Raw genomic sequence first — 17,859 nt, forward strand, 5'->3', positions numbered from 1 at the left:
GTAGGCCCCCCTGTGATGCTCCGTTCCCTATGGGCCAAGTTCCCGACGGCGCAGAACACGTGTGGTCTCAGTGGTCAGGAACTCGGCGTGATGGCTGTGGACTGCGTCCAGCGCTACTACACTCGGCCGGGATCCATGCCGCTGGTTGGGGAGGCTTCCGCGATGGCTGGGGGCCTGGTGGCGGGTGGCCAGGGCTTGGCCCGTGGGGTCGCGGATGGCGGGTCGGGTCTGTGCATGGTCGGCGCCATGTTGTGCGGTGCGACCGCTGCAGGTCGTCAGCCGTGTGCATGCGCGGCCATGGACCCGGCCATTCACAGGCCGTTTTCACCCGGTGCAACTGCTAGCCCGTCACTGGTCCCGGAATCGGTGAGGGGTCAGTGCCGATGTTTTGGTCGTAAAACCCCCGCATATTCTCCGTTTGAGCCGGCACTTAGCGGCTTAAACGGAGAATCCAGCCCTGGGTGTCTGATCGATGACATGTCACCATTTTAATGCATAGGTTTTGTTCACCCCTCCCGATAGCCATCCATCCAACCATGCTGATGGAATGAAGAGCCTTGGCATTTGGGAGTGACACAGGATGCAGATATCATGGCAGCTTGCAGAATACCTGGCACAAACCTGCAGTATCTCAAACTTGTGATCACACACAGTCTGCAAGTTCAGAGAGCGGAACCCATTTCTGTTCACAAAGATATCCCGCACCCCCGCTGGTGCCTTGATGGGCACATGTGTGCAATCGATGGCTCCCTGAATTCTAGGAAATCCTGCTATTGGAGCAAAATCTCTGGCTCGCTCTGCTTGGCTGATCTCATCTGTCTTGAAGTGAATGAAGGTGTTCTCCCTTCAGAACAGTGCATGTGTAACCACCTTGATGCAGTTGTGCACAGTGGATTGTGACACTCGGCAGAGATCTTCCAGACTCCTGGAACAATTCTGAAGCATAAAAGTTCAGGGTTACTGTTACCTTCAGAGTCACTGGCATTGAGAGGCCACCAATACAGTTTTGAGGCTATTTCGGGCCGTTCATCAAATAGAGATAGATGATGGTTTCCCTGGAGAGGCTGAGCCTTCTTCAGCACTGAACATCTGTCATGTTCAGGTACTCAGATCACTGCCTATACAGTTTACCAGTTGGATATTCACACCTTCTCCTGACCCTTCTCCCTTGCAACATAAGAACATAAGAACTAGGAGCAGGAGTATGCCATCTGGCCCCTTGAGCCTGCTCCACCATTCAATGAGATCATGGCTGATCTTTTGTGGACTCAGCTCCACTTTCCAGCCCGAACACCATAACCCTTTATTCCTTTATTCTTCAAAAAACTCTATCTTTTTCTTAAAAACATTTAATGATGGAGCCTCAACTGTTTCACTGGGCAAGGAATTCCATAGATTCACAACCCTTAGGGTGAAGAAGTTCCTCCTAAGCTCAGTCCTAAATCTACTTCCCCTGATTTTGAGGCTATGCCCCCTAGTTCTGCTTTCACCCACCAGTGGAAACAACCTGCCCGCATCTATCCTATCTATTCCCTTCATAATTTTATATGTTTCTAGAAGATCCCCCGCATCCCTCTAAATTCGAACCAGTACAGTCCCAGTCTATTCAACCTCTCCTTGTTAGCCAACCCCTTCAGCTCTGGGATTAACCTAGTGAATCTCCTCTGCACACCCTTCAGCACCAGTAGGTCCTTTCTCAGGTAAGGAGACCAAAACTGAACACAATACTCCAGGTGTGGCCTCACTAACACCTTATACAATTGTAGCATAACCTCCCTAGTCTTAAACTCCATCCCTCTAGCAATGAAGGTCAAAACTCCATTTGCCTTCTTAATCACTTGTTGCACCTGTAAACCAACTTTTTGCGACTCATGCCCCAGCAGCCCCTTTTGGCCCTCTATCCCTTCTGGTTCTTAGTGCTGAGGACAGATTACTGGACGGTACCTGAGGACAACTAGCCTCCTCTCCCTTCTGGGTGTCTCCTCCTGTTCTGAGGAGTTCCTTCAACTGAATACACAATTCCCATGCTATTCCTAAAACATGCAGAGGTTTCATCAATGAAAGGGCTTGTCTGTGCAAAGATATAACCCTCCTAGAATTATGCAAATAAACAAAAATATTCCCAAAACGATCTATAATCTACCTACTATCAACTCATTTCAAAACTCCCAACTCCTCACTTCTCCAAAATCTTCTGGACGTGTTATCCTGCCCTGAATGTGGAATAATTGCAAAGCATGATGGCCATCTGGCTTATTGGCCCATGCGTCAAGCTTAAAAGGGCACAGGCCACTCAAAATTGTGGTGAATTGGAGTTTTATTGACCTCAAAAGATCCTTTAATTGTAGATGGTCATGCTTACTATTTCCACACATGGCCTCGAACCTAATTATCGCAAGGCAGCACAATGACATCGGGAAGTCCTCCTGACATCATCACATCCCATTTCATGAAGCATCGTAACTGCCGCTTTCCACCAGGCAAAGCTAAAATTCTAACCATGGATTCAGTATCGTTAAAATATGACTTTCATCAGTGAGGCTAGTTATGTTGAAGAGGTGTTTTTGACGATAGAATGTTCATTGCAAGGTGACATGAATGCAGGATAGACAGGATTATTTTATTTAGATAAAAGACAGTCACTAATGGGAATGAATAGGGCAGCATGGTGGCACAGTGGTTTGCATTGCAGCCTCACGGCGCCGAGGTCCCAGGTTCGATCCCGGCTCTGGGTCACTGTCCGTGTGGAATTTGCACATTCTCCCCGTGTTTGCGTGGGTTTCGCCCGCACAACCCAAATGGTGTGCAGGGTAGGTGGATTGACCACGCTAAATTGCCCCTTAATTGGAAAAAATTAATTGGGTACTCTAAATTTATTTTTTTAAATACTAATGGGAATGAAAGAGTTTTAAATCCTTTATTAATGTAGGAGTCAATGAGGCTGTCTGCCTATCAGGCCGACAATGCCATGGCAAAATAGAAGACATTAATCTCCTCAAAAAGATACTAGCAATGACTGCTCATCGCCCCTTCACAATTTCATAACAATTGTCTTTCCATCAAACTCTGACATTCATTGCCTGGGGATCACACAAGATAGTCATCAAGTGGCCATAAATTATTAGCTGCCATCATTTCACTCCTGAGCTTTGATGGGCTATCCAAACTCAGGCTGATTTCATTTTCAAATGTCAAACCATAGTGAAAATTTTATGACAGGAAAATGTCAATACATAACAAGAGAAAACCCAGGCCAAGCACCTAGTGATGTGTTTGAACCTCTAGTGCTATAAATTATTTTCACATGAAAATATAAACAGATAAATTGAAATTTTTCTTTGCTATAATTAACTTGGGTGTTGTAAAAATGAGGTAAAAAAAATCATAGGGCAGTATTTTACAGGGGAGGGCTCTTCTGGTCCCACTGCAGCCAATGAACATTTGAATGACTCCACATTTTACAGCCCCACCTCTGCCACAACAGATCATAAAATTCCACCCATAATCATTTTACAATGATGTTTTAAATCACCTCCAAAAGAATAAAATTGAACAAAACAGGAAGATTAAAAATTTAGCATAACTAACACTCCTTTCCTGAGCTCCAATTTACATCAACTCATCCAGAATTGCACTGCCAGATCCTATCCCATAATATCACCGTGCTTAGTTATCACCAGAGGCTTTGGCAACATTTAACTGGTTTCTCAACACTAGAAAATTTATTTCAACACCTTGGTCCTACCCATATTGTTGAGAGTGTCAGTACGCACACAGTTTCAAGAAGGCAGGCATTATACATCAATGTTGTCATTTTGGAGCTTAACTATACAGCAAATGCTCTCTCCCAATTGTGCATGAGTGAACATGTGTTCAGCAGCAGGAAGGACCCCCACCAATGTAATTTAAAGGAATCGTTACTACTTTCATATCAATTGTTGATTGATTTTTACTAGTTGTTGCTATGATTGTACAAATGTTTGGTGCTTAGTTGTTTGAAATTGGAAAGTCAATAGGGGATGATGTGACAGTTGCTAGAGGAGATGGTCCTGGCTTGAAGATTTCAGCACAAACTAGTTGTTCTCAGATCAAGGTGCACTGGTCCTATTCCCCTTGGAATACAGGGCGACAGTGAGTATGAGCAGAGGGCATGAAGAGGGCTAGCTGCAAGAAAAGGGAGGAGGAGGACGAGGGCTTTTGGCAAAAGGCCATGTCCATCCCACCTGAACCAGAACAATGGGCAGAATTGTACGATTTTTGCACAGTCTGTTCTGCCATTCAGTGAGATTATGGTTAATTTGTATCTTAAATCCGCCTTAGTTCCATATCTTTTTATACCACAGTCCAGCAAAAATTTAACATTTCAGATTTAAAACTCTCAATTGAGCTACCTACTACCACCTGGTAAATGGGCATTGTTATAGGAAGAAAGCTGAAATAATTGAAGCTCATTCTTTTCTCCTCTGGTATGGGATGTGTGCGAGGTATAATATGAGCCAAAAATCAAATAAAGCCCCCGCTCCAGATGCAGAGGACCCTTGTGGCACAGTGAAAGAGAAAATGGCGGACCTCGCCGTATCGTTGACATCCTCCCAATTGCCGACGGAGAAGCTAATGAAATTTGTCATGGGAGAATTTCAGAAGCATAGGCATGCGATGTGGGAAGACCTGTCTCAGGCGATTGAGTTGGCAGTCGCTCCACTTCGCGTGGCAATGGAAAGGGTGGAGCAGCAATTGGAATCGCAAGGCGCGATGATTCGGAAGTTGGAGAAGGCAGTCTCGGACCACAGCGACTGGATTGTCTCTTTAGAAGTATCAATATTGTCGGAGGCCCACAAAATGCTGAAGGCCAGGGTGGACGGCCAGGAGAACCGATCCAGGCATCGGAACCTGAGAGCAACTGGAAGAATTGAAGGTGCCACCGTGTATGTGGTGAAGATACGGGAAATTAGCCAGGGAAAGGGGTCTTCACGAACTCCCCTGAGGTGGACACGGCCCACCGATCACTGTGCCAGAAGCCAAGATCCCCCGGGGATCTGCTACAAGAGGTAATCATTTGTCTACACAAGAATTTGGACAAGGAGCGAATTGTAAAGTGGGTGAAGGCCATGCAGAAGTGTAGGTGGGAGGTACAAGCCATTCAAATTGATCAGGATATTGGGGCTGATCTGGCTAAACATCGATCTGGAATTAACAATGCCAAGATGGCGCTTATCAAGAGCAAAGTACGGTTCGGAATACTGTACCCGGCGAAACTGTGGGTCACATTTAAGAACAGAGACCATTATTTCAATACACCAGAGCAGGCAAATGACTTTGTGAGTAAGAATGGTCTGGGGGAGAACTGATCGTGGTTATGAGAAGTTTTGGAGCTTTTGAATAATTACATGTTCATGTGTCGGTTTCTTACCATTTTTGATGTATTTGTTATTCTGGGTTCCATGCTTCTTTCCGATGGGAGTTTGGGTGAGTTTGTCTCTTGAAAGGGGAGGGTACGGGTTCGTTCTTCCTGGTACATATCAATTTGGTTGAGAGAGTGAGGTAAAGGGTTGTTTGAGCTTTTTCTGGTTGGATTATTTTCCTTGTTTTCCAAGTGGTAACAGTTATGCTATTTATCAGGAGCAATGTGAGGGAGGGGGCTGTGGCTGGTTGCCTGGGGTTAGGTGGTTTCTGTCTCATTTGTGTGGCAAGGTAACATGCCTAGGTTATCTGGGGTTATTTTGTTTGGGAGGATGGGGTGCAGGGTGTTTTTTGGAGTTGGGTGGGCTGGCTGACTGACTGACTGGTGGAGAGGGCAGGTGGGAGGGGTGATGGATAGGTGGCTGATAGGGGGTAAGGTTGGAGAATGACGCCCCAGATGTTCTCATCCATGAATGAACATAAGAAATGAGCATGCTCCACCACTGAATAAGATAATTGCTGATCCGATTGTGACTCTTACTTTCCTGCATGTCATTAATGATTTCCTCTTCAATCAAAACTCTGTCCAACTCAACCCTGAATGTATTTGGGGATCCAGCCTCCATTGCTGTTTGTGAATTGCAAATACTAAGGGCCCTCAAAGGGAAGAAATTCCTCCTGATCTCCATCTTGAATAGGAGAACCCATATTGTTACCCTAGCTGCAGTTTCGCCCAAGAGGGAAAATATTCTTTAAAATCTACCCTGTCAAGACCCCTCGGAATCTTGCATGTTTCAATAAATCACCTTGCAGCCTTCTAAACTCAAATGAGTATAGGCCCAACATTCTCAACCTTTCCTCATAAGACAAACTACTCATCCCAGGAATCAGCCTATTCTGAAAAGCTTCCAATGCAAGTATGTTGCTCCTTCAGGAAGGTAACCAAAATTGTACACAGTATTCCATATGTGATCTCACTAATGCCCTGTACAGTTGTTAACCGTTTATGTTCCACCTCCTTTGCAATAAAGGGCAACATTCCAATTGCCTTCCGAATTATTTGCACCTGCACCCTGACATTTTGCAATTCACACACATTAGTTCTCGAATAAGTAAAAACAAGACCATAAATCAAAACTTTCCCTCAAGGGATTTATCACAAATACCAGCCTCTCAACCAACATGCCCCAAGCATCTACACTCTGTTTGACATAGAGCTAAACTTAAAACACTTAGGGATGTTTGGAAGAGCAATGTTACGTGGGCCATATTCTTTTGTCAAGTTAGGAATAGCAATTAAAAATGTATCTATTACTTCTCAAGAACCACATGCTGGCAACTTACCATACATTTTATTTCATTGCTCCAAATCCACTGCATACCATTATCAACTCATTATTTATAAAATGTTTAATGAAATGTAAATCAGGAAAAAGGTGATCCACACCATTGTGCTGCATATTGTTGAAATTAGTCACAATAATAGAGTAGCAATTTTACTAACAATTTTAGAGTTCCACTACGAAAGTATAATTTAATTTAAAAGCCAGAGGAAGTCCTGGTTAACACAATGAATTGAGAAACAGCATCATTCTGAACCTTAGACTGCTATTTGGCAATCAGATTATGTAGAGTAATAGAGGTCTAATCAAAATCATAGTAAAAATCTGAATGATACTACAAACACATTTTAGAAATATGATATATATTTTAAAATCATATATTTACCTGGTGCTGCAGGGGTAGCATACGGATATTGCCCCCAGTCTTTCCTGTTAGTCCTTAGCACAGGTCCATTCTTCTCCCGATATGATCCAAAACCCTCAAAGTGCCTTTTTCTACTCCCACCTAATTCACTTTCCCGCTTTTCAATCATGCTGCTTGCAGATTGCAGATCCCCATACAGGTTCATGGAGGTCTCCCGCCTTGTACGGGTCTCAGTGCTTGTGAACCTTCTTACACAGGCATCAATTGACTCACTGACAGAATCATTTTTTTCTGTAGTCCTTGTCCATTGTGGCAAGTCAGAGAAGGCTAATTTTGATGAGGTGTCGATGTCAAAGATGTTCTTTGATGTCTTTTGTCCTGTGTACATTGGTTCAACATACTGCTGCCTCAGTTTTTCCTTCTGTTTTCCTTTGTCAGCACCCAGTGTGAGATCTTTGTCACAGCCTTCTAGCTTCTGATGTACTAAAGCTTTAGCAAAATCAGATTTACACCCAAAGAGATCACCCAAGTCTTCTCGTGACCCAATGAGCCGATCATCTCGATGTTTATGTTTGTGCTTATGTTTGCGTTTATGAATTCGGCTGCTGGGCATTCCAGTGCCACCACCTCTTTGTGATGTTAAGGAAGGCTGTATGGTATTTAAATCCATCCCTATAGAAGGCTGCAAATGCATGGCATGTTTTACCTTGTGTTTGGCAGTGGTTGGCATTTTTAAGTGAGAGCTGGCATGGTACTGGGGTGGAGGCATCGTAGGCCTCATAAAGGGAGTTGATGACCCAAGTGCATGAGACAAGTAAAAAGGAGCTGAATATTGCCCATAATACCCAAGGTTCATCATACCTGTAGCAATAGGCATTGATGTATAAGGCATGCCATAGGGTGCATAGTAACTCCCGCTGGGTAATGGGTATCCAAAACCCTGTAAGAAAGGCACCTTTGTCATAGTCTCTTGGGCTTTAGGAGGTCTACCACGCCTTTTCTTAGACTTAAGATCAGTGGTCCGGCGAAGATAGTGTAATGGATCATAATGAATGTATGGCACAGGGTAGTAATGATCAAAGTTGACCCTAAAAATACTGGGATATGGGTTATCAGCATAAAAAGAGTAGCTTCTGTGAGAAATGCGAAATACCTGGAACTTTGCAATTAGTTCTTCCAGATCTGCTATGAACTGCAGGTCATCCCTGCTCTGCATCTGCAGGCTTTTTCTCTTCCGTCTATGCTTCTGTTTCTTCATATTTTCATGAATACGATAATCATCTATAAGCAGATGTTTCTGTCGGTGACTGTGCTTTCCTTTTGCATCCGGATCCACAGCTGCACCTTCTGAGGGATCAAGTGTGCAAAAGTCAAAGGAGTATTTGCGGCGTGATTCTGTACTCTTCTCTGCTTGATCAGAAGTGCTGTTATTGTCTGTTCCAATTCCACTATCACTCGGTATTGTTTCCTCGCTGTGAGATTCACTGATGGGCGACAGTGTAATCTCCTTTAATGAAGCTGCCTCAGATAAATGAGAAGGAGAGTTTGCCAGAAGCCTTGGTGGAGACAACTTCCAAGTGCTTGCATGCAAGCTTTTTGGGTTTTTTATAGGAAGTGCACTAATTGGCTGAAGGTTTGGCATTGCCTTTGACTCAGATAAGTTGGTCTCACTGCTGACAGGGCTGAGGTTTCCTCCAGGCCCCATTACCTGGGAAGATGATGGTTGGGCAGTGTTTGGTGACACTGTTCCAGTCAGCTGTGAACCAAAAGGCACAGTCGGAGTTTCTGAATGGGCAGAAATTGGCTTTGAGTACTTCTCAGCACCTTTGTTTCCATTTTGCTGCAGCTGCACCATGGATTTTGGTTTTCTTCCTCGCTTTTTGCCAATATAAATAGTCCCTCTCTTGCTAACATTGATCTGTTTCCCTAACTTGGTCTCAAGCACAGATGAGATTGTTGAAATAGCACTGGAGGCCTGTACTTTCTTTTTTAGGACTGTATTATTAGAGGAGAGAATTTGATTTAAAATATTTTTCCGTTTCATGGTTTTCATTTTATTGATAGTTTTGATTGTTTTCTTATCCAGAACATTTATTTTTCCATCTTTTTTGGGAAATGATGTGTCTTTAGGCTCTAAGGTGACGGAATCCATTGGTATCAGTTTAGCAGGACTTTTTCTTTTCTTCTTTTTCTTACTACCATTGGGAGACTCACAACAGATGGGGCTAACTGGGCTGGTGGCAGTTCCTTCGTGTATAGTCTCAACAGTAAGTAAAGGCTGCTTCTTTGGTCTTCCCCGTTTCTTCTTCATGGGAGTAATAACTGTAAGACTATCAGTGTTGGAATAGAGTGGACTGGCTGGAGTTATAGGATAGGCAGAAGGAGGCTCCACAACTGTATTTTCTTGTTGTGCAACACTATTTTCTTTCAGCAGACTTAATGTTTTACATTTGGCAGAAATGGTGCTGTTTTTAGTTGAATGTTTTGAATGCTTCATTTCTGTGAAGCCTCTTCTGCTTTTGGTGGGATCTATGAAAACAGTTGATGCCAATATTGCTGTTGGTTTTCGAACCCTATTTCCATTATTAGAGAGGTCGGCTAATTCACCAGCTCTCCCTACCGCTAGATTGAGTTGACCAAGTTCCTTCTGCATACTTCTACTTTGCTGCTTAGTAACCTTACTGTTGACCTGACGCCGACTGTTGCTTACAGCATCTCCAGCATTGGGAAAGTTGCGACTAACAGCATTTTTCACATTTGATTCAGAACATGTTGATTCTGAATGTATGCTTTTACCCATGATTGTTTTTGATAGCTGTTCCTTTCTTGTTCTGGTACCTGTAGACACTGCAGTCTGTGGTTGTATTGGGATTCTAATCATTACAGAACTTGAATCCTTTTCCTGACTACTCATTGTGTTGGGCCTGTTGGGAGATGCTCTTGCTGGTGGCTCTGCTGTCACACTACGACCGGTTAAAATGTCTTTCCTTCCTTTTGCAGTCCCATGAAGTTCTAACTCTTTTCCCTTTTGACCATTTTTATCCCACTCTGCAGAATTGTCCACTGCTAGGTTTTTAGAGCATTTGGCATCTCTTCTGCAGGATTTTCCTGCTCCACTCCCATGTGGCTGTTCCGTGGACTCTTTGCATTTGTCCTTCAATTTTGTAGGTATAACTGTAGTTTCTGGGTGACCAATGGAGTGGGACAATTTAGATGCCACCAGCCGATTAGTATTGCCAATGGCCAGTCCAGCATTCCCATTTATAAACTGATTCCAGCCAGTAACAGGCCTGTTCAGCTGTGAATTTGCAAAGTCACAGAACTGATCGGAAATGGAATTTGTATTAGCAGTGCTTGCTACTTCCCTTCTCGCATCAACATCCGATGCATTACTCTGGAAAGTAGGGGAGACTCCAGAAGTTGCAGGCCATTCAAGCTGGATCTGGTTAATTCTCTCCTGGTACTTTGGTTTCACGCTGCCAGAACTGAAGTCTTGTTGCAGTCTTGAGTGAATTTCACTAAATCGCACTTCAGGTTTGTTGTGAGACCTTGATGCACCCTGTAAAGAGAAAATCAACCTTTTGGTAAGTTTGACCTTTTCCTGTGATGAATTACATGGATCAATAACAGCATGCCAGGAGTGAACACAATTCTAGTTACGAGGTTCAGACACCAACAGAAATGAAAAGACTAGGGGCGCCATCTACCAGCCGTGTTGCACCCGAAAGACATTGTGATCAGAATCACGTTCATTGTGGGCGGAATCACTATTTTGCAAATTGCATATTAGAGAAAGACAGCTAGTCTGACTCTAATATGCATTTCCCTGAGGTACCCAAGGTGTTGGAATCGAACCCCTTTGCTTCGGAGACCTTGTGGAGACTGTTCAGTACTGGTCTCCACAAACCGGGACCAGACACAACAGCACTTGTTGGGGTCTCCCAACGTCTCGGAGGCCCCTAGGGACTTTCCTTTTTGGCAGGGTGGCACTCTGGCACTGACAGCCTGGTACCCTGGCACTGCCAGTCTGGCACCTGCATAGCACCTGGATGCCAGCCTGGCATTGTTAGTGTGCAGTGGGGTGTGCATGGGCCCCCTGAGAACTTCCTGGTGGGTGGGTTTGGGTTTCGGGGGCTTTAGGGGTTGTGTCGGGTGGTTGAGAGATCTGGTCCAGTGACAGAGCTCCTCAGTGCAGGAAACGGGACTAAGCATGGTCTCGTCGGGGAATTCCAGGGAAACACCCTGATAAATGCGCTCTCCTGGGACTCTATTCCAATTCGAATAGATCATGCCTCAGAGTTTCAGTAGCTTCTAAACATCATAGGAACATAGAAAATAGGAACAGGAATAGGCCATTCGGCCCTTGAAATCTGCTCCGCCATTTAATATGATCATGGCTGATGCTCTATCTTAACACTATGCTCCCATGCTCTCTCCATACTCATACCCCTTGAGTCCATAAATCTTATTTATTTCCTTCTTGAATATATTCATCATCATGTAGAGTAGATTTAAACCTTAGGTGGGTTTTGCAAGCAACCCGCCTGGAATTTTGCAGTAGCGGGAAATAGCCCGCCATTGGCCGGTGGTAGGATCTTCTTGTTCCGCCATTAAATGCACCCTGCGGCTGGAATCCTGCGGCGGACGTGTGCCGTCGGCAGGACCAGAGCATCCCATTGGCATGATCAGTAAGAAAGTTTTGGCCCTTGAATTCACCCTTTGATGTTGGTTATTATATACAATATATACTTTTATTTGATTAAAAATAGAACCAAAATGATGAGGTGCAGCAAAGCCGATTGACACAAGAATCTAGAGTCCACTCGGTAGCAGCATATAAGTTAGTGATGGCAATTCCTCCAAGTGGAATTTTTGAGCTCAGTCTTATTATTACACAGAAGCCACTGGCACAATCACATGTACAGGAGGTAAAGACCCAGCAAGCCGAGCGGTAGGGTGAACGCTGTGTTAGTCACGGACATAAGAATCTGCCCTAAAGCAGTAAATACACACACAGTATTAGTCCCATTGGGACAACCAACATGCCGGTCCCTGTCCATGCTGGCTTTTATACTAGATCATTACGAGCCCCAGCTGGGCGGGCCTCCACCTACTAGCGGGGAAGCTCATGTTCCAGGAGTCCTATATTGAGATTAATTTGGTTATCCCCGTGGAACTTGTGGGGGTTAGTACAATTTAAATCTGTGCCTTCTTGTTCTTCATCTTTTCATGAGTGGGAACAGTTTCTCCCTGTCTATTCTGTCCAGACCCCTCATGATTTTAAATACCTCCATCAAACCTTCTCTCAGCCTTCTTTTCTCCCAAGAAAAAGTTACAACCTCTCCAATCTATATTTGTAGCTAACATTAATCATCCTTGGAATCATTCTCATGAATCTTTTCTATACCCTCTCCAATACCTTATGCCCTTCCAGAGTATGGCATCCAGAACTGGGTGCAATACACCAGCTGAGGCTGAAATAATGTCTTATACAAGTTCAACACAACGTCCTTGCTCTTGTACTCTGTGCTCTGATTAATAAAACTGAGCATACTGTATGTTGCATTAACCGCTCTCTCAACCTGTGCTACCACCTTCAATGACTAATGCACATAATGGACACCCAGCCTCCTCTGCTCCTTCACCCCCTTAGAGCTGTACACTTAATTTTTTATTGTCTCTCCAAGAAGCCCTGTTAATTAATGATGGTATTAGCACAATACAGAGGCATGACCTAAGTTCAGCAAACCAGTAAATAGCAGGGGTTTGGGTAGAGATGAGAAATGATAAAGCCAAGAAGTCACTTGTGGGAGTAGTGTACAGGCCCCCTAATTGTAACTACATGATAAGACAGAGTTGTTTAAAAAAGAGATAATGGGAGCTTGTCAGAAAGAAAATGCGCTAATCAAGGGGGTTTTAAATCTACATACAGATTGGAAAACTCAGACGAGCAAAGGTAGCATACATGAAGGTACCATAGAATGTTTTCAGGATAGTTTCTTAGACTAGCACTGTCCGGTGTCAAACAGAGAGCAAGCTATACTAGAGCTGGTACTGTGCAATGAGATACGATTACTTAATCACTTCATAGTGAAAGCACCCCCTGGGTAGCAGTGATCCAAATATAATTGAATATTACATTCAGTTTGAGGGAGAGAAAAGTGGGTTTAAGATTAGTATTTTAAACTTGAATAAGGGCATTTATGAGGGCATGAGAGCAGAGCTAGCTCAAGTGAACTGCCAAATTAGGTTGCGGTTTAGGTCCATAAAGATGCAGTGGCAGACATTTCAAGGAATATTTCAGAAGGGATACATTACAACAAGGAAGAAAAATTCCAAGGGGAGAACCCACCATCTGTGGTTAACTAAGAATGCTAAAGATGATATCACATTTAAAGAAAAGCATATATGCGCTAGATAGGTACCAGATTAAAAGATTGGACAGGATATAAAAAGTGTCAAAGAATGAAGCTGTATAAGGACAGAAAAATTAAGAGTCTGAGAGAAAGCGAGCTAGAAATATAAAGCTTCCATAAATATTTAAAAAGAAAACAAAGTGAACGTTGGTCCTATAGAAAGTGATTCTGGGGAAATAATGATGGAAAATAAGGAGATGGCAGATGAATTGAAAACGTACTTTGCATGGGTTTTCACTACAGAGGATACAAGTAACCTTCCAAGGAAACCTACAAATCAGGAAATGGAATAGAGGGAGGAACTCAAAGAAAATATAATCAGCAGTGAAATGGTGCTGAACAAATTGTTGGAGCAGCAAACTGACAAGTCCCCAGTTCCTGATGGACTTCATCCTAAAATATTGTTTTAAATGGCTAATTATATAGTTGATGCTTTGGTTTTAATTTCCCAACATTCCTTAGATTTGGGGAAGGTTCCATTAGATTGGAAAGTAGCGAATGTAACTCCATTATTAAAAGCAGGAAATTACAGGCCAGATAGTTTAACATGTCATCAGGAAAATATTAGAAATTATTATTAAATACATTATATCAGGGCACTTGCAAGAATTCAAGGCAATCAGGCAGCATCAATGTGATTTTGTGAAAGGGAAATCATTTTTAACCAATTGATTGGAGTTCATTGAATAAGTAACATATGGGGCGAGATTCTCCGACACCCCGACAGGTCGGAGAATCGCCGGGGGCTGGTGTGAATCCCGCCCCTGACGGTTGCCGAATTCTCCGGCACCGGATATTCGGCGGGGGCGGGAATCGCGCTGCGCCAGTTGGCGGCACCCCCCCCCGCGATTCTCCGGCCCTCATGGGCCGAAGTCCCACTGCTAAAATGCCTGTCCCGCTGGCGTAGATTAAACCACCTACCTTACCGGCGGGACAAGGCGACGCGGGCGGGCTCCGGGGTCCTGGGGGGGGGCGCAGTGCGATCTGGCCCTGGGGGGTGCCCCCACGGTGACCTGGCCCGCGATCGGGGCCCACCGATCCGTGGGCGGGCCTGTGCCATGGGGGCACTCTTTTCCTTCCGCCTTCGCCACGGTCTCCACCATGGTGGAGGTGGAAGAGACTCCCTCCACTGCGCATGCGCGGGAATGCCGTCAGCGGCCGCTAACGCTCCCGCACATGCGCCGCCCGGAGATGTCATTTCCGCGCCAGCTGGCGGGGCACCAAAGGCCTTTTCCGCCAGCTGGCGGGGCGGAAATTCGTCCGGCGCGGGCCTAGCCCCTTAAGGTTGGGGCTCGGTCCCCAAAGATGCGGAGTATTCCGCACCTTTGGGGCGGCGCGATGCCCGACTGATTTGCGCCGTTTTGGGCGCTAGTCGGCGGACATCGTGCCAATACCGGAGAATTCCGACCATGCAGTGGATAAAGGGGAACCGGTGAATGTACTTTACTTAGATTTCCAGAAAGCATTTGATGAGATGCCGCATCAAAGCTTATTTATTGCAAAAAAATAATAGCTAATGGTCTGGGAAGTAATGGACAACCTAGGTTAGTGAGTGGGCCAGATGAGTGGCCCTCACCTAGACGTAGCACTACACCATGTAAGCTGAAGAAGATTGAGGAGCACTGAGTGGGCAGAGGGGGGCGCTGAGGAGGCTCACTATCTGTAGCTAGGGGAAATGTAAATGTCTATTGTGTCCACCATTAAAACAGTTAGACCGGATACCAGTAAGGCCTCCATCACGTTAATTTTCACAGCAGGCGTGCCTGCACCCCTACTGTTATAACCTGCCTACTGACGATTGGCTGGGCACTAATGACGATCCCACAATCCTATGGGAGTATGAACTTCCCCAATGAGGGGGGCGGAGAAACTCCTACTATAAATAAGCTGGCCAGTCCAGGAACCAGGAGGAAGGAGAAGGTAGAAAGGGAAGTTACTGCTACTGTTATGTATATATTGTTATAGTAAATAAACGTTATTATTTTGTATCCTTAAAACTCGTGCTGGATTCTTCGGGGCCCTTACAAAACTGGCGACGAAGGTAAAAGTGAATAGCTGTCTACACTGCTGAAGCCACCTCCCTGGATTTTTGTTGGATACAGGTTGGAAGTTGTTTTCTATTATACCATATAAATTTCGGCGTGAGAACAGCTGGTGAGTCAGTTTCAGCGGGAGCATTGTGGAAGTGGCTGCTGGGAGGTAAGTCAACCTTTAAAAGCACTTGTCTTTGCAGGGGCAGGCCAGTCGATTTCGGCGGGAGTGGAGCTGGCTGGTTAGTCAATTTCAGCAGGAGCTGAGAATTTTTCTTTTTTTTAAATTAGTTTTTTAGGCGGGAACAGGAAGTCGACCCGCGGACGTCTGGGAAGACCCTCACCAATAAATTCTGGTGGAGAGGAAACCCGAGACACTACACGTGTAGTGTCTCCCACCCGCCCTCCTCCTCTAACCTAATAATAAAACCCATTGGTCTGAGGTAAGTACCATATTTTATTATATTATTATTATTTTTTATAAAAATTTAATTTAGTTGTTAGCCAGATGTTGGTAGAAAGTAAGAGGAATGGCAGGGAAGGGAGTGCAATGTTCCTCCTGCAGGATGTTTGAGGTGAGGGATGCAGTTAGTGTCCCTGCTGATTTTACCTGCAGGAAGTGCTGCCATCTCCAGCTCCTCCAAGACCGAGTTAGGGAACTGGAGCTGGAGTTGGAAGAACTTCGGATCATTCGGGAGGCAGAGGGGGTCATAGATAGCAGCTTCAGGGAATTAGTTACACCAAAGATTGGAGATAGGTGGGTAACTGTAAGAGGGACTGGGAAAAAGCAGTCAGTGCAGGGATCCCCTGCGGTCGTTCCCCTGAGAAACAAGTATACCGCTTTGGATACTTGTGGGGGGGGGGACTTACCAGTGGTAAGCCATGGGGTACGGGCCTCTGGCACGGAGTCTGTCCCTGTTGCTCAGAAGGGAAGGGGGGAGAGGAGCAGAGCATTAGTAATTGGGTCTATAGTCAGGGGCACAGATAGGAGATTTTGTGGTAGCGTGAGAGACTCACGTTTGGTATGTTGCCTCCCAGGTGCAAGGGTACGTGATGTCTCGGATCGTGTTTTCCGGGTCCTTAGGGGGGAGGGGGAGCAGCCCCAAGTCGTGGTCCACATTGGCACTAACGACATAGGTAGGAAAGGGGACAAGGATGTCAGGCAGGCTTTCAGGGAGCTAGGATGGAAGCTCCGAACCAGAACAAACAGAGTTGTTATCTCTGGGTTGTTGCCCGTGCCACGTGATAGTGAGATGAGGAATAGGGAGAGAGAGCATTTAAACACGTGGCTACAGGGATGGTGCAGGCGGGAGGGATTCAGATTTCTGGATAACTGGGGCTTTTTCTGGGGATGGTGGGACCTCTACAGACAGGATGGTCTACATCTGAACCTGAGGGGCACAAATATCCTGGGGGGGAGATTTGTTAGTGCTCTTTGGGGGGGTTTAAACCAATGCAGCAGGGGCATGGGAACCTGGGTTGTAGTTTTAGGGTAAGGGAGAATGAGAGTATAGAGGTCAGGAGCACAGATTTGACGTCGCAGGAGGGGGCCAGTGTTCAGGTAGGTGGTTTGAAGTGTGTCTACTTCAATGCCAGGAGTATACGAAACAAGGTAGGGGAACTGGCAGCATGGGTTGGTACCTGGGACTTCGATGTTGTGGCCATTTCGGAGACATGGATAGAGCAGGGACAGGAATGGATGTTGCAGGTTCCGGGGTTTAGGTGTTTTAGTAAGCTCAGAGAAGGAGGCAAAAGAGGGGGAGGTGTGGCGCTGCTAGTCAAGAGCAGTATTACGGTGGCGGAGAGGATGCTAGATGGGGACTCTTCTTCCGAGGTAGTATGGGCTGAAGTTAGAAACAGGAAAGGAGAGGTCACCCTGTTGGGAGTTTTTTATAGGCCTCCTAATAGTTCTAGGGATGTAGAGGAAAGGATGGCGAAGATGATTCTGGATATGAGCGAAAGTAACAGGGTAGTTATTATGGGAGACTTTAACTTTCCAAATATTGACTGGAAAAGATATAGTTCGAGTACAATAGATGGGTCGTTTTTTTGTACAGTGTGTGCAGGAGGGTTTCCTGAAACAATATGTTGACAGGCCAACAAGAGGCGAGGCCACGTTGGATTTGGTTTTGGGTAATGAACCAGGCCAGGTGTTGGATTTGGAGGTAGGAGAGCACTTTGGGGACAGTGACCACAATTCGGTGACGTTTACGTTAATGATGGAAAGGGATAAGTATACACCGCAGGGCAAGAGTTATAGCTGGGGGAAGGGCAATTATGATGCCATTAGACGTGACTTGGGGGGG

The 17,859-nt window shown here is 45.2% G+C and overlaps 1 protein-coding gene across 3 annotated transcripts in view; it reads right to left on the reverse strand.

Annotated features, from left to right (window-relative positions):
- setbp1 (SET binding protein 1) overlaps positions 1–17,859 on the reverse strand; it is a 395,470-nt gene that overhangs the window by 128,115 nt on the left and 249,496 nt on the right. For all 3 annotated transcript variants that reach the window (XM_072497142.1, XM_072497143.1, XM_072497141.1), the window contains exon 3: positions 7,129–10,666. In XM_072497142.1, the coding sequence (XP_072353243.1) occupies positions 7,129–10,666 (3,538 nt within the window). The remainder of the gene's footprint in view (positions 1–7,128; positions 10,667–17,859) is intronic.

This window comes from Scyliorhinus torazame, chromosome 3, assembly GCF_047496885.1.
Source record: "Scyliorhinus torazame isolate Kashiwa2021f chromosome 3, sScyTor2.1, whole genome shotgun sequence".
Classification (NCBI taxonomy): Eukaryota; Metazoa; Chordata; class Chondrichthyes; order Carcharhiniformes; family Scyliorhinidae; genus Scyliorhinus; species Scyliorhinus torazame.